Source organism: Cibotium barometz, chromosome 2 (assembly GCF_041138505.1).
Source record: "Cibotium barometz isolate CiBa-2024 chromosome 2, ASM4113850v1, whole genome shotgun sequence".
Taxonomy (NCBI): domain Eukaryota; kingdom Viridiplantae; phylum Streptophyta; class Polypodiopsida; order Cyatheales; family Cibotiaceae; genus Cibotium; species Cibotium barometz.
Genome location: NC_141047.1, coordinates 60,703,029 through 60,725,076, shown reverse-complemented (window position 1 = coordinate 60,725,076; position 22,048 = coordinate 60,703,029). Strand labels below are relative to the sequence as shown.

Here is a 22,048-nt window from a genome sequence, read left to right as displayed (position 1 = left end):
GATACTGCAGTACATCCTTAAGGAGCTAGTAAATGAGAATTGCATCGATTGGGATGAGAAGCTGTACTCATTCCTATGGGCATTCCACACAGCCTATAAGGTTTCCATAGGGATGACTCCATTCAAACTGGTATATGGCACTGAAGTTGTCTTGCCCATGGAGTTCTTACTGTCGAGTCTTTGGATAGCCATAGCCGAGAAGCTAAGCCCCAAGGAATCCTTGCAACATCGTTTGGATCAGCTCCTCCAACTGGATGAAGAAAGGTTCAAGAGCTTGGATTGTTTAGAGAACTTCCATGTTTCATCATCTGATTGTTTTTATCTTTACTATTATCATAAGTATTTTTCTCTATAGTTGTAACCAATATTCAAAGTTGTTTTGAGTATTTATATACCGGTCATGGAAGCACTTCATGTTCGTGTTTTTTTAGCTTTGAGAGTTCAAGAGTGATTGCATATTCTATGAATACTTGTGCTCCACACATTAGTAAACATTGTGTCCCTTGGCCCTTTACTCATTGTAGAACGTGGAGGTACTTGTCCTAAGTATTACAATTGTGATATGGCTAAGTATTAGAACTCACTGTGGAATTTGGGGGTACCTAACCTAAGTATTATAACTCGGATCATGCTTTCCAAAAGTCTAAATTTTACTATATCAATAAAAAAGAAGTATTATATGGTGTCCAAAGAGAGATACCGAGCATCTAGGTTGCTCAAATATGGCTACTCCTTAAAAAGGTAGTCCTACAGACATGAGATATCTAGGCCTTGGGAATAATATAGTGAGGTGGATCATTGACTTCTAATGCTATGCTCAATAGTGGATGCAAACAAATCAAGAAGAGGAGAGTATAGCAAGAAAGAAATGCAACACTACCAACAAGACAAAAGTATAGATTGTGATATGATTAGGCCCCTAACATCAAAGACAAAAGTATAGATTGGACATGATTAGGCCCCTAAAATAAAAGGCAAAAGTATAGATTATGATGCAACTAGGCCCCTAACATCAAAGACAAGCGAAGGTGCAACACCATAAATGTGGCACATTTTTTAATTGGTCGATAGAAGATCTAATATCGGCCCATGAGTACTAAAATGATTATAATGATTGATGCAATTCAATGTCAACAATATATGTCTTGATTTCAAGACGGATGTCATGGATTGAGTCCCCTATGCCAATACACTTTCTCGTACACAAATCACATTTGTTCTCTTTTTTACCAAATTGAACTATGTGAGAACTTCCTTTATTATTGTCAAATGGTATTTTACATCATTTCCTTATGTTCAAGTTGTAAAGGTAAAATACATGTTCTGATGCAAAAGATTTAAACTCGATGGTATTTTTCTATTAATATGTACAAGTGTAGATAACAATAGTTTAATGGCTGAATGTATGTAGCATTTCATCCAATGTATGTGAATCACTTCACATTTTTGGGATTGTAGATGACAAAGAATTAATTATTTTGATAACCAAAGTCCATGTGCCTTTAGACAATTGTAACAAAACTGCCACTTCAATGGTATCTAATGACCTTTTCTCTGTACAAGATTGGTTAATGCTAGGTATCTCAAATCAATGAAGGTTGGCTAATGCTAGTTATCTCAAATCAATTAAGGTCACATATGTGGTTGTATAGCATGAATAGTTGCTTTTAGTTGTCGTGCACAATCTTCTCACTTTGTTTTCTTATTTTTCAAGAAGAGAAAGTGTGATATGACTTGATTTGAACTTGGCATAAATAGTGCTAAACTTGTTTGTTTATGATGATGATGTAATTTTTTAAGGGATGTTTTTTTCTATGTTAACGCCATTCAAAAGGCGATTAAACAAATAGATGTCTAATGTAATTTATTTATGGGTTTAAACATGTTAACGCCATTCAAAAGGCGATTAAACAAATAGATGTCTAATGTAATTTATTTATGGGTTTAAACATGTATACTTACAAAATAGGGGTATTTTAAATACATGCTTGCACACACGTATTATATAGGGGTTTATAGAGTGACTCCCTAAGTTCAAATCCCATATAGATGGAAAATGCACCATGTTGGTAGTACAAGCATGCCCATGGATGTGATTAGACAAAGGGAGCCAAGAACTTGTCGAAACGTGTATGGCCCACAGAGGCTGAGTGCTATGTCTAGATTGATGCTATCAAATGTATGGGTTGGTAAGATTTTTCTGGAAAGAACTATCCTATAATGTAATTTACTCATTTTGAAAGAGATTTCGCCTTGCCTTGATATAACAAAAAATTATCCGAATCTTAGTGGTGGTGAGAGAAATATTCAACTTTGGAAGTCCATTGTTAGCTTTAAAAAAGGAGGGAATTATAGTACATATTTTACCGATTGAAATTAAAGAAAATAAGGGAAGGGACGACTTTTTATACATGTTAGTTAAATCGACTTGTAGCATAAGAAAGATCGATCAAATGAGCTCAGGGGCACGTAGTTGAGTTGGTAGAATGGTTGGGTTCCTATGAGAGGACCCAAGTTCGATACCCTCATGGCTAGGCTGTGTGGGTTTGTGTGCGTATCTATATACATACTCTCAAAACACAAAGATCGATCAAAGGAAGGAGTTACGCTTTATTTGGTTGGCGCACCAAACAGGGTCATTTTAGTAGGAGGGACGGTGACTTCTAGAGGTTTCTGGCTTGTTGCGAGTCCACATCAGCTGCTACGGCAAGTGGGCAAAACCACGTTGTTTTGGGGCAGAAAATCTCTGATTGCGCAATGTGGTGCTGACACGTGATTGTACGTGACCAGAAGCTACTCCCGCCCACTTCAATGGGGGCCCCACGTGGCGCTTTTTCAGAGCGCGCTTCCAATCCTATAAAACCCAAATTCAGGCCCCACGTGTCGCTTTTTCAGAGCGCGCTTCCAATCCTATAAAACCCAAATTCAGGCCCCAAGCTCTGCTCATGAACTCTCTCTTTTGAAACCCTAACCTTACATGCACCTTCCAAATCACACTGTTTAACTTTAACTGGATACATAATTACTTCTTAATTTGAAGAAATAATGCAGCTTCTGAGAAGCTCCTCTTCTTCAACCTTAGCTGCTTCTGTGCCGCCGCCTCGAATTAATAAAGAAGAGCCTGCAGCCAGGCCCCTAATTACCAACGTTAAATTCTGCAGATCAAGCTCTGTTGATACCGGCCAATCTGTCAAAAGTCTCTGTGTAAAAGCTTCTGCTGCCGCCGCTTCTTCTTCTTCTTCTTCTTCTTCTTCTTCTTCGTTTGCACGTCCTACACGAGTTGCAGCCTCTTCTCTTCTGGTACCCCATGATCACGAAGCTCATGAGATCAGTAGAAGAGCTTGCAGCACTTTGAGCCCTTTCTACAATGGTGAATTGGCTGTAGAAGACAGCCAAAACTACAGTTCAACACTTGAGGAAGGAATTGATAATAAAACGCTAGCAGGAGACTTGTCTAGTTTTGAAGAAGAGTGTGGTTGGGGGGTAGATTTTGATAGGATTGATGTTGATATTGGTGGATCGATAGACTACGCAGAGCATTGCGTTGATGATGGAGGAGACGGTGATCATGGAGGTGGAGGTGGAAAACCAAATGCTTGCAAATGCAGCGGCTTTGGTGGAGGAGCTCGAGATGCCAACCTCACCGATCTGTACTACCAAAAAATGCTGCTTGACGATGCGGGCAACCCTCTGCTTCTCAGAAACTGTGCCCAATATTTGTTAGAGGTAATAATTAGATGCATACAAGATTGCGTCAACGTTAATCCTCTAATTTTAATTAACTACTGCATGCAAGTTTGAGTATAATTAATTGTTTTTGGGTTCATTAGGCTAAGCGTGATTATGAAAAGGCTGAAGAGTACTGTGCGAGAGCTATTCTTGCAAGCCCCAGAGATGGAGAGCTGCTAGCACAGTATGCGGACATTGTGTGGAAAATTCATAGAGACCATGATAGGGCAGCGAGCTACTTCGAGCGGGCAGTTCAAGCTGCGCCGGAGGACAGGTATTTGAACAGAAGCGTTAATCAAATCATTTTTACGGAGCTAGGGAAATGTGCATGTATAGTCAATGTCAGGTGATAGCTCAAGTGGTGAAGGTGTTTGCCTAAGACCAAGAGGCCCTCCTGGCGCTACCTCGACTGGATAAATAAGCACTTATGGGTGGCTGTCTACGGTTGATAACTATGGGAAGATCTTGAGCCAAAGGGTGGTTAAAAAAAGAAAGAAAGAAATGTACATGTATAGGGCACATATGCATGTATGTCTAGTAAGTTGGTTAATTAATGGTAGTTATGGTCTTCTTAACAAGAATTAGAATTAAATGCAACAAAAACTGCCTACCTTCTTAAAAGCGAACAAGTTCATAAACATTGATATATGTTTTTTTCAGCAATGTTGCGGCAGCTTATGCAACCTTTTTGTGGGAGGAGGAGGATGACGACAACACCACCACTGCCGCCGCACAGGGGGTTGAAGGCTCACCCATTGCCTTCCTCAACTCAGGACCCTTCAACAACAACTCGATCTTCGTGTCATAAGTGAGATCTAGGAATGTACTCTTAAAATTGCAAGTGGTTGGAGCGATTTGAGAGATGATCTCGAACGTTCAACATTGTGTCATGATGAGTGGATGGACTTTGAAGATGTATGGCTACTGATTTTGTAGACGTTAGGTAAGCCCGGGCTTGGTTACAGCACCATCGGCAATGCCTTTCTTCACATGGCAAGTTCACATGTTTTGTTTTTCGAGTTGGGGTGAGAGAGGAGCAAGCTCGTTCTAAGACTTGAACAGAGAAACGCTTTTGTCATTAGTTTCGTTGTCATCCCCATTGTGCAAGTTCACATGCTACATAGTAATTCTTGTTACACTATTTGTAACTATGTCAATGTACATTCTTGTCAAATTTTATATAGTAGCACAAAACATGTGGTTTTCCTCGGCTTTTTTTGTTTTCTCTAAATTTTCAAATTTGCTTTTTTATATACAAATTTACAATGAAACCAACCTCTTGAATATGAAAAAGGAAATCTAATTTTGGTAAGTTTTTTAAACACCAAGGGAAACTAGAATGCTTGGGCAGTTATGCATGTAGTTTCTTTTGTACATTTGGTTTTAGAGTGCATTAACATGTCTCTTGAGGCACAGTGTGGCAATCATCATTCTTTCTACAAAGAAACATGGATGACTTTATCGAATCACTTAAGAATATATTAAAAAAATTGATTCCGATTGCTTGTTAGCACCGAGGTTAGCACAAAAACAAGGAAATGCACTTGTTAAGATTTTAAAAGGAATTATCAAGCACAAGGTACTTTGATCATTGAATGTAGACAAAATCTTCCATATCAACATTTTAACTAGCATCATTGATAAAATTAATTATTTTGACTATGGGTGTGTATGAGGTGTGAGTGAAAAAATAAACACCATACACAAGGTATGGTAGGGAGGTGATACAAGTCTCCTCTTACAAGTATTATCATAGGGGAAAGTGTCATTTCACTATTTAGATGAGCACTTTCATTGATGAAAGTAGAGGGTACCTAGTAGATTTTTAAAATACATAATAGCAGGGTGACAATGTACTTATGTGACCACTCTCTTTGAAACTGTTTTAGCGAGCTCCTTTTGTTTGTTTAATATTTGTTATTGAATTGTAATGACAATGTTTTAGAATCTATATACATATACACAATGAAAATGAGATATAGAAAATTTGGACTCTAAAAAATAAGGTTAGAGCACACTTGCACACACACATAAATATCAAGTTTGATGAGCACTTAGAGAGAGAGATCTATAGAAAGAAGGAGGAGGAGGAGATTGCATCCAAGCAACAATAGGCGCATTAGAGAGAATCAAGTTTGGTGAGCTATTAAAGAGCTTAGGACCAAATTGGTGAGCATTAGATGGTCCAAATTGTATCCAAATGAGTGACAATTGTCCACTCTCAAAATCGTTTTGGAGGGCTTCTCTTGTTGTTCAATATTTGTTTCCAAGTTGTCATTTGGTTTTAGAATTTACATATACACAATGAAAATAAGACCCCAAAAATAGCCTTGAAAAAATAAGATTAGAGCACACTCTCACACACACATAAATATCACGTTTGATGAGCTCTTAGAGAGAGAGAGAGATAGAAAGGAGGAGGAGGACGAGGGGGAGGAGATGGCATCCATGCAACGCACCACACACGGAGAGAATCAAGTCTGGTGAGCCATTAAAGAGCTAGAGGCCAAATTGGTGAACGTTTGATAGTGCAAATTGTATTCAAATGATGAGTGGCAATTGTCCAATATACTTATGTGGCCACTTTCTTCCGAATCATTTTGGAGTGTCTCTCTTGTCCAATGTACTTATGTGGCCACTTCCTTCGAAATTGTTTTGGAGTGTTTCTCTTGTCCAATGTACTTTTGTGGTGGCCACACTCTTCCAAATCATTTTAGAGTGCTTATATTGTTTGTTTAATATTTGTTGTCGAGTTCTCATTTAGTAATAACAATGTTTTAGAATCTACATAAACAGAATGAAAATGAGACATAAATTTCAACCTCGAAAAAATAAGATTAGAGCACACTTGCACACAAAGCGGCAATTGTCTCTTACCAAGCCACTAGCCACTATTGTCGATGGTTCCCCCTCCCCAATAACATGTCCCTTTCATTTATTGTGCTTCTCTTGTTTGTTTAATATTTGTTGTCGAGTTGTAATGACAATGCCTTAGAATCTACATATACACAATGAAAATGAGACATAGAAATAGAGCACACTCACGCATGCGTGTGCATGCGCGCGTGCGGGTGCACACACATGCACACACACACACACACACACACACACACACAAATATCAATTTTGATGACCACTATCAAGTCTGGTGAGCCATTAAAGAGCTCGAGGCCAAATTGGTGAGCATTAGATGGTCCAAATTATATCCAAATGAGCAACAATTGTTCAATTTACTTATATGGCATGGCCACATAAGTACATTGAAATCGTTTTAAAGGGCTTCCATTGATGTTTAACATTTCTTATCAAGTTGTCATTTGATAATGACAATGTTTAAGAATCTACATATACTGTGAAAAAGGAGACATAAAACTCTAGCCTCGAAAAAATAAGATTAGAGCACACTTGCACACACATAAATATCAAGTTTGATGTACTTAGAGAGAGAGAGATAGAGAGCAGGAGGATGAGGAGATTACATCCATGCATTGAGAGCTTAGAGAGAATCGAGTCTGGTGAGCCATTGAAGAGCTCGAGGCCAAATTGGTGAGCATTAGATGGTCCAAATTATATCCAAATGAGCGACAATTGTCCAATGTACTTATGTGGTGGCCACTCTCAAAATCATTTTAGAGGGCTTCTCTTATTATTTTGTTGGTTGAGGTGTCATTTGACAATGACAATGTTTTAAAATTTACATATACACAATAAATATGAGATTTTTAAAAAATTAGCCTTAAAAAAATAAGATTAGAGCACCCTCGCACACACATTTAAATATCAAGTTTGATGAGCATTTGGAGAGAGAGATAGAGAGGAGGAGGAGATGGCATCCATGCAACACACCATGCACAAATAGAATCTAATATAGTGAGCCATTATAGAGATTGAGGCCAAATTGGTGAGTGTTAGATGATCTAAATTTTATTCAAATGAGCGGCAATTGTCCAATGTACTTATGTGGTGGGGTGGGTCTCTTCCAAATCATTTTGGAGTGATACTCTTTTCCAATGTACTTATGTGGTGGCCACACTCTTTGAAATCAATTTAGAGTGCTTCTCTTATTTGTTTAATATTTGTTGTTGAGTTGTCATTCAGCAAGATAGTTGAATATTGATTACAATAGTCATCCCAACAAGCTATGGCTAAGGTAGTCTTCCACAATAGAGCGGCACCGCCTATGAAATCTATTTGCACAACTGGAGCTAAAAAATATATGAACCACATGTTTTTACCAATGTCATAGCCATCTCACACATCCAATTGGCGAGGACTTCTCCATCCATTGTTCCCTTACACTTGGGAGGCTTTAGAAGATTTAATAATTGATCTCATTCCTCGATGCATGGAGGAAAAGCTCGACAAATCAGTAGTCCCCTAACATCAAGACGGGGAAGGCAAGTGAGAATTGTCGTGAGAATCGAGTGGACTTATGTGGTGGGGTGGGTCTCGTCCTCCAAATCATTTTGGAGTGCTTCTCTTGTCCAATGTACTTATGTGGTGGCCACACTCTTTGAAATCAATTTGGAGTGCTTCTCTATTTCTTGTTGAGTCACCATTCATCAAGATAGTTGAATATTGATTCGCCGTGTTTCTACACATAAAACACTCCCACTATTTCTTCAATTCATGCTCACAATTTATGTGAATAAATTTCTTCAAGGTTGCCTTACAATAGTCATCCCAACAAGCTATGGCTAAGGTAGTCTTCCACAAGAGAGTGGCACCACCTATGAAATCTATTTGCACAACTGGAGCTAAAAAATATATGAACCACATGTTGCTACCAATGTCATAGCCATCTCACACATCCAATTGGCGAGGACTTCTCCATCCATTGTTCCCTTACACTTGGGAGGCTTCAGAAGATTTAATAATTGAGCTCATTCCTCGATGCATGGAGGAAAAGCTCGACAAATCAGTAGTCCCCTAACATCAAGACGGGGAAGGCAAGTGTGAATTGTCGAGAGAATCCAGTGGACTCATGTGGTGGGGTGGGTCTCGTCCAAATCATTTTGGAGTGCTTCTCTTGTCCAATGTACTTATGTGCTGGCCACACTCTTTGAAATCAATTTGGAGTGCTTCTCTTATTTGTTTAATATTTGTTGTTGAGTGGCCATTCATCAAGATAGTTGAATATTGATTCGTCCTGTTTCTACACATAAAACACTCCCACTATTTCTTCAATTCATGCTCACAATTTATGTGAATAAATTTCTTCAAGGTTGCCTTACAATAGTCATCCCAACAAGCTATGTCTAAGGTGGTCTTCCACAAGAGAGTGGCACCACCTATGAAATCTATTTGCACAACTGGAGCTAAAAAATATATGAACCACATGTTGCTACCCACTTTATTGAGTTCTAACTCCAAGGGCCTTTCCTCACGTGCCAAATGTCAGTACTTCAAAAAGTAAAAATTTGAAATTTAGGTTTCCCCAAAATGAGTAAATGCATTTAGATTCCCTAATCTACCATGATTGTACCTCTTTCTAGTTATCTTTTTGTATCATCCTCTTCTCTATTCATCATCTAACAATGTCAAGACAATAGCCTAACCTGAGGCGCACTCCTAATGCCATTTCATCATTTATTCTTCATAATGTTAAAGATTATTAGGATGTGTAATGGCATAAACTTCAAATTAAATGATTGGGTGACTATGTAACCATCATGAAAAGGTCCTCATAGGATAAAAAGGAAAAGAAGAGGCTTAGTACAATACCATTGGAAGGGACGTATCTTGGAATTCAAGATATCAAAAGATGGATGGAAGGAAAAGGTGCAACATGTGTACACGACAAGAGAGATGCACATGCATACCTTCTACTCCAGCATCTGCATTGCAAGCTCATTTTGTAAGATATTTTTTGTAATTCTACTTATGTTATTTATGATTCTATGGCTTATTCACATGTGTTGTGTATGTGAAAGATGTTTATCTCAACATGCATTGAGTGGCAACCTGTGGAGTCATTCACCGGGACTTTCGAAGCGATCTTGGGAAAGTATTATTTTTCAAGCAACCATCTCCTTTTTTCATTCGTAAACAAATATTTTTATACAACGCTAACTATATTGTCCCTACAAGACCAAAAGCTTATGGAAGACTAGAGAGTTTGGCTATACCAAGCCTAAATTCATAACATTGGGACTTTCTAGACAAAGGTGCTTTATTAGCATTTAAATCCAAGATTGTCTTAGATATTCAGAAGTCTATGAAAGTAGGAAGGATTTCTAAGAGGATTAGGCTATCATGGTTTATACCTTTTCATGTTTTTATGGCATGTTTTCGAGAAGCAAACATGAAGAGGATGGCTATCAACATATATGTCTGAGTCTAACTTGGATAATGCAATTGGAGCAGAATGGAAAGTGAATGAAGTCATCCATAGGGGTGATCTTATAAAATGTAATGCTTGCATTGAGTCTGTGGTGACGGCATACAACATCTCTTGGCAAACCTTATACGTTAGCTTAGAGTAGAGACGATGGAAAAAGAGAAGAGAGACTTGGATGCCATTGGATTCAGAGGAAAAAGAGTAGAGGGACTTGGATGCCATTGGATTCAGAGGAAAAACTAGTGCAGTATGACCTAACAGTCAACTTGAGTGATGATGACAATAGAGTCACCCCTATAAATACAAAATGGACATTGAGGGATGTGCGTACATCCTTGAAATTTCTATTAGATGCCATACCATCAGACTACAAATTTAGTAGATGGTATTATGGTGGGAAGAATGTCGAAAAATACTTTTAGTTGCATGAAATGTTTGCCCCTTGTAATCCTGAAGGTTTCTTAATACAATACAATTTTGCACCCATCTATCTCGTCTTGTCCGATTGAATTGTTATTCAAAATTATTAAGGCAAGATGACCAATGTAAAATGAGACACAATATATTTATTACAATGGTAGTATCTATACAAATTGGTTGGTTACAATGTATGAGAAAAGAAAACTATCTACTTTGGAGGGTCAGTGGTCATAGAGGCCTTTGTTGAGATATCGAGCTCATCTAGTGAGGTAGTGGACACTGATGACCCGATTGGGGGATAGGCCCCACACTTACACCACTGGCATGGTTGGTGAGATCATGGGTGATATGCGGCCAGTGGGATGACAGGCTGTGTGATAGCCATTCTAGAGACTGGCATAGTTATAGCGCCAGCTCATTTAGTTGGGTTCACACTATAGAGAACCCTTGTATGTATTTGGTTGAGTACCTTTCATATTGTGTGTACTCTTATCTTGTATATGGTGTGTTGAGTGTTGAGTGAAGAAGAAGAAGATTTTTAGACTCTCACCGTGTGTGTTCTCTATTAGGGTTTTGTGAGTGTGTGTGTGTGCTTGCAAGAGCTCAAGCTCTCTTCCCCCCTGCATCTTTTCATGGTATCAGAGCCTGGTTCATGCTAAGGGCTGAGCTGCAAGCAAGAGAACCACAGGAAGCGGTACGAGGGTAAGAGCTTCAACTACTCTTCCCTATTTGTGTTGGAGACTACACCCTTGTTGGGAGCTCTACGGGAGGCACCGACAAACGATCTCTGATTGAGGAGCTTTCTTCATGGGAGTAAAGCTATAGGGCAACTATACCGTCCTATCGCATAACGTTTTTTGGGCCGAAAACACGTTTCGGGCGCGTCTGGACCTCTGTTTTTCAGAAAGCAGGTGATTTTGAGCACTGCGGGTAAGTCATCGATTCTCTGCAGAACTCTGCTTTAAGAACTGCAGAACTCTGCTTTAAGAACTGTAGGAAGACAGATTAGCTATGCAGACACTGTGTGTGCTACAAAGAGGTCAACAGTTGCTATTGGGTGTATGTATGCATATTGAAGTCACTAGTTGTGACATTTGAGAGTACTACAGTACCGCTACAGAAAATACAACAGTTTGTGCAGGACAAACCAGAGTGCTGTTTCTGGTAAATTTGTGTGTCTGGCAAGATGTCAAATGATGGCATAACCCAGATTGTGGCTGAGAAGCTTGATAAGAACAACTTCCATGCTTGGAGGTTCAGGTTGACGAATTTCCTGATGGGAAAGGGCTATTGGGACTACACAGAAGGTGAGCATGAAGAGGCACCGGAGATACCGGACATAAATCTGACTACTGCAGATGTGAAAGAGTTTAAAGACTGGAACCAAGGAGCCAGGAAAGTTATGTATTGGCTCTCCATTAGTATACAGGACACCATGATTGGGCACATTCAGGATGCCAAGTCCCCCAAGGAGGCGTGGGACACCTTGGTAAAACTCTATGAAATAAATACCAAGGCACGTAAGATACAGTTGAAGAATGAACTTCATACTGTGGAGAAAAAGAGCATGTCTGTGAATGACTATGCATTGAAGATAAAGGGTATTGTGGAATCCCTTGCATCTATTGGTGTGTCAGTAGGATGATGATGATAAGGTGGAAGTCTATCTACCTGGTCTCAGGCCACAATACAAGGCATTCAAGACGTCTATTTAGACTCAAGAAAACATTCCCAACTTTACAGATCTGGTGTCTATGCTGATTATAGAAGAGAAGAGCTTGGGTGAAGACCAACAGTCTTCACAAAACAAAAATAGTTCAGAGCAACAGGCCTTCTACACAAGTTCAGGAAGAGGACGATGTAGAGGAGGCCGTGGACGCGGTCAAGGAGGTGGCTGAACAAGTAATCAGAATTATGGCCAGCAGCAGCAACAACAAGAGTCCCAGAATACACAACAACAACATCAACAACACACAGGTGGAAGAGGCAAATTCAGAGGTAGGGGGAGTCAAAGAGGACGTGGAAATTGGCAAAGGCAATATAATGATGCACGTGAATGCTTTTATTGTGGTAAGCCTGGACATGTGCAGGTAGAATGTTATAAGAAGCAGGCTGACATGAAAAATGGGAAAGCGCAACAGAACAACTATGCATCCTCAAGCAGAAACAATGAGGATAATGAAAGGTTGTTTGTTATGCAGCATGTCGTGAATGCCATGTTTGAAAATGTTGAAGCAGCACAAAAAGATGATGTATGGTATGTGGATTCAGGTGCTTCGAACCACATGACAAGCCATGGGGAGTGGTTCAAAGAGATGAAAAACCTTGAAAGACCAGGTTTTATTGAAACAGGGGATGACACTGCTCATCCAATTGCCCATGTTGGAGATGTGCCATTGTCTATGCAGGATGGCAAAGTGAAGTACCTTGCAGATGTACTTCATGTTCCAAACATAATAAAGAACCTGGTTTCAGTTGGCCAGATGATTGAGCAGGGTTTGCAGGTTCGGTTTAACCCTGATGGTTGTTATGTTGAAGACTTTAAAGACAAGTGCAGGTTGGTTGCAAAAGGCAATAGAGTGGGCAGAATGTTTACGTTAAATGTAGACATGCCTGAAATGAGTGTTGCGATGTTTGCAAATGGTTCAAGAATTGTTGCAGACACAGACATTTGGCATAAAAGAATTGGACATGTGAATGTGCAGAGAATGAAGTCTATGCAGACTAAAGGAATTGTGACAGGGCCACCAAAGTTTAAAGTGGAAGGTATGCAGAGAATATGTGAAGCATGCCAATTTGGAAAGCAAACATCAAAGGAAAAGAGAAAGTGGTTGAGCCCCTTGGTATGCCTGACATTTCTGCAGGGCATTCTCATGTTGATGGAGAGTCTAGTGGCTCAGAGATGAGCCTTGATGAGGAGCTTGGGATCCCAGCTATGAGAACACCTGGTGTAAAGACGGCTATGGAAGTCATGAATGAAAAGCTACGAAGATCTGGGAGGGTAAAAAACCCTATGTAGAGGTTTACCTATGATGGTTATGTGGCACATCACTATGCATATATGGCAAAGGTTGTGCAGGTTGTTGTAGAGCCCACATGCATTGATGAGGCTGTTGGAAATGTGTGTTGGGAGAAAGCTATGGATGAGGAGATGGATGCACTATATGGAAATGAGACTTGGGATTTAGTGCAATTGCCTGAAGGCAAGAAAGCCATTGGATGCAAGTGGGTGTACAAAGTAAAACATAACAGTGATGGAAGCATAAACAAGTATAAGGCTAGATTGGTAGCCAAAGGGTATGCGCACAGACATATGGCATTGATTATGAGAGGAAACTTCCAGCCCAGTTGCCAAGATGGCAACAGTGAGAGTTGTGATAGCAGGCAATGGTCTTTACATCAGATGGATGTAAAGAATGCATTCTTGCATGGGGATTTGCAGGAAGAGGTATATATGTTGCAGCCACCTGGTTATGAGGATGTGAGTCACCCCGAGCATGTTTGCAGGGTGAAGAAAGCCTTGTATGGCTTAAAACAAGCACCAAGAGCATGGTCTGACAAGATTTCTGAATATCTTGTCACTATTGGCTTTCATGTAGCCAATGCAGATTTCTCACTGTATGTGAGACACTGTGATAGAGGGGTTGTGCTTGTTGTCATCTATGTAGATGACTTGATCATTATGGGGGACCATGATGCAGAGATCTTTGATATAAAGATCTTACTTAGACAGAAGTTTGAGATGAAGGATCTGGGGGAGCTCAAATATTTCTTGGGCATTGAGGTGATTAGGTCACCACATGGTATTGGATTACTGCAGAGACAGTATGGCTTAGACATGTTGTCCAAGTATGGTATAACAGGCTGTAAGCCTATTTCTGTGCCATTGGATCAGAATGGCAAGTTGAGTGCAGATTCAGGAGAGATTTTGGAGGATCCTACTATGCATAGGCGCTTAGTAGGAAGTCTGATCTACATGACGATCACCAGACCAGATTTGAGCTATGCTGTTGGGTTGGTGAGTCAGTTTATGCAGGTTCCACGAAAACCGCATTTGGATGCAGTGAGACGCATACTGAGGTATGTAGTTTATGCAGGTTCCACGAAAACCGCATTTGGATGCAGTGAGACGCATACTGAGGTATGTGAGGTCTACTTTGCATTGTGGACTGTTTTATGAAACTGGGACAGAGATATGTGTACATGGGTACACAGATGCTGATTGGGCTGGTAGTATCTCAGATAGAAGATCTACTAGTGGCTTCATGTTTTCATTGGGGAGTGCTGCTGTGACTTGAAGCAGCAAGAAGCAGCCTACGGTTGCTCTATCTAGTACAGAGGCCGAGTACAGAGGAGCTTCTATGGCAGCATGTGAGGTAGCTTGGTTGAGAAAGCTACTTGCAGATTTGGATCTATCAGTGGATAGACAAGTTGTCATTTTTTGTGACAACATTAGCAGTATACAGTTGGCCAGGAACCTAGTTTTTCATGCTCGCACGAAGCATATAGAGGTCCACTACCATTTTGTCAGAGAGAAGGTCTTGGCAGGAGACCTTGACCTTGTTTATGTCAGCACACGGGATCAGGTAGCTGACATCTTCACCAAAGCATTGGGTACAGAGAAGCTCTGTAGATTCAAGGCTTCGCTTGGTGTACATGAGATGGAGTTGAGCTCGAGGGGGAGTGTTGAGATATCGAGCTCGTCTAGTGAGGCGGTGGACACTGATGACCCGCCTGGGAGATAGGCCCCACACTTACACCACTGGCATGGTTGGTGAGATCATGGGTGATATGCGGCCACTGGGATGACAGGTTGTGTGACAGCCATTCTAGAGACTGGCATAGTTATAGCGCCAGCTCATTTAGTTGGGTTCACACTATAGAGAACCCTTGTATGTATTTGGTTGAGTACCTTTCATATTGTGTGTACTCTTATCTTGTATATGGTGTGTTGAGTGTTGAGTGAAGAAGAAGAAGATTTTCAGCCTCTCACCGTGTGTGTTCTCTATTAGGGTTTTGTGAGTGTGTGTGTGTGCTTGCAAGAGCTCAAGCTCTCTTCCCCCCTGCATTTTTTCAACCTTGGCCTCTTCGCCTTCCTTGGTCAGCTTGGACTCCGAATTTCTTTGACTTGGTATCTTTTTCCTTAGATTGTGTTTGTTTTTGAGAAGCCTTTCCCTTCTCCACGTTAGTCATTTTCTTCTTCCTAAATTTTTGCTTTCCTTTTCGATAGCTTCTTTGCCATGATAGATGGGTTTGATGCTGGTGGTGGTGGTGGTGGTGGTGGTGAATCTGGATCTACGGGAAGATTCACATGGCTGTCGAGCATTAATCTGATTGACTTTGCTCTCACCCACCAAATGTATATGTCTGTATAACACAAAGTTGTGAACTGCAAACAATCATGACCAAAACCTTAGGATATATTAGGATATAAATGTTTAAAGAAAATATTTAAATTTTTTACAACGCTTTTCGATATGTCAATAATAATACTCACAACTACTCTTTTTGATATGTCTACTAGAAATTTTGATTGCATATATCTCCATGTGTTTACGAACACTCTCCATCCACATGAGCTTCCATCAGTTTTGTAATGGAACCTATAACAATGATATCTCCATGTGTTTACGAACACTCTCCATCCACATGAGCTTCCATCAGTTTTGTAATGGAACCTATAACAATGATAGTCCTTGTTCAGACTTTTAACTAAAGCTTTATTACGAACTTAAAAGTTATCATTTAGCACCATATTGGGGAATATGGAAATTTCCCATAGGATTCGTTTGCCTTAATTTGCTTAGACGCTAAGTGCACGTGAACCTTAGAGATATTTTTACGAAAAAAGTGCGTGCCATTGGTGTCCCACATGGAAGCCAAGGTCTCAAAAATGTATGTGAATGCCTTCTTAGGATAAACTTTTCCAGAAAAAATGCATTCCAATAGCATCCCAGATAGAAGAAGAGGTCTAAAAACCTATTTTCCATTAGTCTCAAGGTGATTTTTTTTCGGAGAGATTTTTCCTGTTTCACAACCGTTTTTAAATGTGTTCCAAAAGGAATTTGAAAAAATGCTGGATGAGAGAGTTGTAGTATTTTTGGAGTAATACAACTTTGTCTCTGATTTTTTTGTGATTTTGTCGTTTAGATACTGAAAAAGAAGCTTGAATATACTACGCAATCTTCTTTGGGCGATTTTTAGTGCTTTAAGGCCCGTTTTTTGCCTTGATTTCTAGGTTGAATTTTGAGGCTGTTGGTGGTAAGAGGCTAAAACAATGGATTTTGCCCTCGAACAATCAAGACTGATTTTGAAGAGCGTGACGTAGGCTTTCCGATGAGTACTAGCACGCGTTCATCGGCCTTAAGGTTTAGGAGACACGAGTCTCCAAACCCGGTTGTTTTCTATTCTCTCTCTTTTTTTTTTCGACGATGGACCCTTTTCACGGACGTGAAACAAGTGTTTCACGAAAACATGAAATAGGTGTCTCACATATTTTTTTAAAAAATCCACGGACCCTTTTCACAGACGTGAAATAGGTGTTTCGCGGCTTTTTTTTTCACGCAGACCTGTTGCACACCGTGAAACAGAGGGTTTCACGAAAACGTGAAATGGGTATTTCACGGATTATTATTTTTTGCCCACGGACCCTTTTCATGGAAGTGAAATAGGTGTTTCATGAAAACGTGAAACATGTGTTTCATGGATTTTTTTATTTCGCGCGGACCTGTTCCACGCCGTGAAATAGAGGGTTTCACGAAAACGTGAAATGGCTATTTCACAGATTTTTTTTCGTGCGAACCTATTTCAGGTCATAAAACAGAGGTTTTCACGAAAAATGTGAAATGAGTATTTCACGTAATTTTTTTCATGTGGACCTATTTCACGCTGTGAAATAGAGAGTTTCACGAAAACATGAAATAGGTATTTCATGGATTTTTTTTTAACGGGGACATGTTTCAAGTTGTGAAACACAGGGTTTCACAAAAATGTGAAATGGATATTTCAAGGGTTTTTTTTTCGTGCGGACCTATTTCATGTTGTAAAATAGAGGGTTTCATGAAAATGTGAAATGGGTAATTCACGATTTTTTTTTTGGAGTTTAGAGGGAAATTCGAGTTTCCTTGTGTGGAGGGAATATTTTTTAAATTTTAAATTGGGAAGATACGGGCTTGTTCCCAAAAAGGTAAGTGGAAATTAAAAAGTCAACACTTTTATGACACCCCTTACACCCTTCATAAATGACTCCCAAAAGTGGCCATTTGCCAACTAAGGGGACATCTTTTCATTCAATGCTCATTAGCCTTCATGAGTTGTGGAAAAAAATGCTTAAGAATAAATAAAAGATTAATCCTTCCACTAATCTTTTTTCTTTTAGATAAATTAAGGATTCTAATTAACCATTAATCACTAATTCACACCATTGAGCACATCATTGGATAGCGCATGGAATTGCTAAGCTATGTGCATCAACTAATGTGTAAATTAGTCCATAATTAGAGCTTAATTAAACTCTTAGTTTTAGTCTCTTCTCTTTATGCAAAATTAAGCAAAAGAGAGAAAAATTCCTCCAATTGATGTAATTAGGTGTTTGGATGCATCTAGATGCTCTCAAAACATTTAAGAACACTAATTTCTACCTCTTACATGATTGATTTTGATCCCCAAAAACACATTTTCTAGGTTTTTTGACTCTTCAATTGGATTAATCGCCCCTTAATGACAGAAGTTAGTCGATTTCAAGAAAATTTTTAATGTGTTTTAAAAAAAATTTAAATGATTAAGCTACCCCTAATACTTGCTAACACTCTAGTGCATAAAAATCACAAAAAACACACAAATCAAGCAAAGAATAATGATTCTAGCTCTATGTTTAACTCTAAAGAGAGCTAAAAATCACAAAATTACAATCCATTGCATTGTTTGATGTAATGGATGTAAACTGAACCTAACACACTCTATGTGCACTTTTGACAAACACTAAAAAATAGATTAAAACTAACAAAACAACACATTTAAGCCAAAAAATCATTCTTTCAAAAGACAAAAGAGAGTGCTATTTCTCACAAAATCACATAAATCTCCATCAAAACCACATCTTTTTCATGGGAAACCACTAATAAAGAAAATGGGCAATGGGTATGCATAGATTAGAGAGAAAACAATGAAAAAAGCCAAGGGATGGCTCCCCGATAGAGCGACGCAAAAAATGTTATGGCTCACCTAAACCCCTGTCTCGAAACACATCCAACAAGAAGATTACTTGGTGAACCGCAACTGTCGTCAACTGTCGTGAGGATCTTTCCATTGGCTGAGCTCGTAACCCTTGAGGTCTCCAAGCTCCACAACTCCTTTGAGAAGCAATTCCACCGCACCTCCCGTGAGCATTGTCACACCGCCACGTTGCTAATCCTCTTGCTAATCTCTCTCTAATCTATGCTAGTGAGTGTGTGTGAGTGAAATGAAGTGAGAGGATGGACGAGTACACGTAGTATTGTACAATGGGAGAGTTCTTTGTATTATGAGAGATATTCACTTATATACATATTGTTTTCCACACTGCGACAACTGATGTTTCACATTTCAAATTTTTAGCTCAGAATTACTTCAATTTGAGTCAGATAGACTCCAATGGTGTAATTAGGGTTCTACTCTTACTTCTGGTATGATAACCCTTAATTCGTGAACTAGTAGTACGTGAGAGCTTAAATCGTGAACTGCTAACACGTGAAGTGTTAAGGCATGAAGGCTTAACCCATGAAATAGCAAGCAATGGTTCACGTTGTGAACTAGAAAATGGTTCACATCATGAAACAAGATGTGGTTCACGTCATGAAATGCTTCATTGCTATTTCATGTGATAAGAATTTTTGGTTTCATTGTCAGATATGTCGAGATAAGACAACCTAATTTTAGTAAGGTAATCCCGAGATTCTTCCCGATATTCTCGGTGCTAATTGCGAAAAATGTTTCACGCCATGAAGTAGCAGGAATGGTTCATGCCGTGAACCGTTTTCTACACTTTCACATGTTTAGCTATCACATCGACAGAATGATGTTTTGGGGTGTAATTTCCTTATCCAATTGATACAGAATGGTTGTGCTAAGGATTAGGAATGCAATGCAAGTCATAAACACAACCAATGGCTCCTTATTTTTATAATTTTTATGAATTTTTAGAAAAAAATAGAAAAACAAAGTGTCACCCTTGCTAGCTCACGGTTAAGAAGATTGGTGACAACAACAACAAAATTAAATGTAAAACTGTGTGTAGATTTCCTCTAGGTTCTCCTAATTACTCACCCACACTTCGAACACACGATTTTTTGTAATTTTTCTCTGCTACTCAAACCTTATCTACACAGTTTCTTCATATTGCACCTTCTAAATGCAAGGGCAATGGTGAATCTTACAGAGTGGGAGGAGCTGAGCTCTAAGAGGGTGGAAGAAACAAAGGTTTTTCCCTGGTAGCGGCGCTAAAAATGTTATGGGCTATTGCACCTCCCAAGAGGGAACTCCACACACAACCACAAATGGGAGAAGCAATAGACACAACAATCGTTGGGTACTTACCAATGCTTCGAGCTCATGTCCCTTGAGGCTCCCCAAGCTCACTTTGGAAGCCCCACTCCTCCGAACTCCACCTCCACGCTGTCACCACCGTAGAGTTGCTCTAAGAGGGTGGAAGAAACAAAGGTTTTTCCCTGGTAGCGGCGCTAAAAATGTTATGGGCTATTGCACCTCCCAAGAGGGAACTCCACACACAACCACAAATGGGAGAAGCAATAGACACAACAATCGTTGGGTACTTACCAATGCTTCGAGCTCATGTCCCTTGAGGCTCCCCAAGCTCACTTTGGAAGCCCCACTCCTCCGAACTCCACCTCCACGTTGTCACCACCGCAGAGTTGCTCGCACCACGATACAAGGCAATTGACCTCTTACTCTCTCACACACATGCATGCATGAAAGATGCACATGTACTAGAGCACACTCTCACTCTCTCTCTCTCCCTCTCAAGACAAAGCACAAGGAGAATTGCCTTTTATACTGCTGGCCCTTATTCACACTTGGGCACCCAAAACTTACTAACTAAGGCCTTGGGTGGCCAGTATCTCAATACAACTTTTATAGTGCCTTTACATGAAACTTATTAATGTCCTCAAATGGAGGAGCATCTTTGTTAATCCAAAATGGGATTAACACTAGGGAGAAAGAATGGAAGCTGATTAGGTTTGGTGAATGGGGCCATATAATTCCTCACTGTGATAAACCTTCTAGAAGAGGGGGAGATATGTATCCTTTACCATCAACCTTTCCTAATCACAGTTTGCAGTAGAAATCATGGACAAGCCAAGCTCTATTGGTTTGACACTTGAGGAGAAAGACAATGCAGCTATAAGTTCAATACAAGTGGAAGAAGTGACTATAGATCAAGATCTTGATGCTATGCCCGTGAAAAGAACTCAAGAGAAAGTGAAGGTGACTAAGAAAAAGCCAAAAAGGGGAAACGACAAGAGGAAGCATCAACAAGCAAAAAGAAATCCAAGCCAAGAAGACACTATCACGCAGAAGATTTGCCTCTTGGAGATGGTTAAACAAATTATGTGCTAAAGGAGGATCTTCTCAACAAGAAGGTGGATATATCATATGGCCAACTCATGGAGCTTTATCCAATACTAAGAAGAGAGTGGCAAAGGTTGGTGAATCCAAAAGGCAAAGAACCAAGGAAAGGCACTGTTAAGGTGCATTTTGTAGAGGAGCTTCCCAATATATGCCCAATTATTGATGCTTGGCACAAAGGACAAGGTATGGGAGAAGCTTACATCGATGGGGGTGCACAAATATGTGTGATCACACAATCTTATGTAGAGAGGCTAGGATTAGAGACAAGTGGGGTCGCTAGGTTTATAATCCGCTTGTAAATCATGCTAAAGTAAGGTGTTTAGGTATTCTCAAAGATCTTGATGTAAAGGTTTTTGGTGTAAATGTTAAGGTGAATTGTCACATTATGCCTGCTGGGATGGGTGATTTTCCTTTCATCTTAGGAAGGCCATGGCTTAGGTTAGTGTGGGTACAATTTAAGATTGGGAAAAGGGTACCATTACACTACTTTAGAATGAGGAGAAAGTTTAGCATGATAGATAAAAATTTGTTAGGGGAAGATGAGGAAGAGGAAAAAGAAAATAATGAGAGTAAGGTTGAGAGTGAAAGAGATAGTGATGAGGGGAGAACAAGTTCATACTTAAGTGATGTTGGCGTATCCATGCTTACTTTAGAACCCGTGAATGAAGGGGATGTAGAACAAGTGATGGGTAGTGAGAGGAGATCTTTTGAAGAGATAGAGGAGTTTCTTGAACCAAAAAATAATGTAAAGATAGATTTTGTTGACAAAATGTTTAGTTTTGATCTTGCTTGGGTGGAACAACATCAATATAAAACTATGTTGCAGGAAGAGATTCGAGGTTTTAAAGGAAAGACTATTCATATTGAACTCAAGGAAGGTGCACTGGGACCATTGTTACGCAATACGTTGGCATTGTGGGGGCAGATGTCAAG

At 39.7% G+C, this 22,048-nt stretch overlaps 1 protein-coding gene across 1 annotated transcript; it reads left to right on the top strand.

Annotated features, from left to right (window-relative positions):
• Window positions 1-2,942: 2,942 nt before the first annotated feature.
• On the top strand, window positions 2,943-4,810 carry LOC147641296 (uncharacterized). Its single transcript, XM_086810132.1, has 3 exons — window positions 2,943-3,726; window positions 3,831-4,003; window positions 4,390-4,810. The coding sequence occupies exons 1-3, from the start codon at window positions 3,046-3,048 to the stop codon at window positions 4,535-4,537; spliced, it is 1,002 nt and encodes a 333-aa protein (XP_086666258.1). The 5' UTR covers window positions 2,943-3,045; the 3' UTR covers window positions 4,538-4,810.
• The last annotated feature ends 17,238 nt before the right edge of the window (window positions 4,811-22,048 follow it).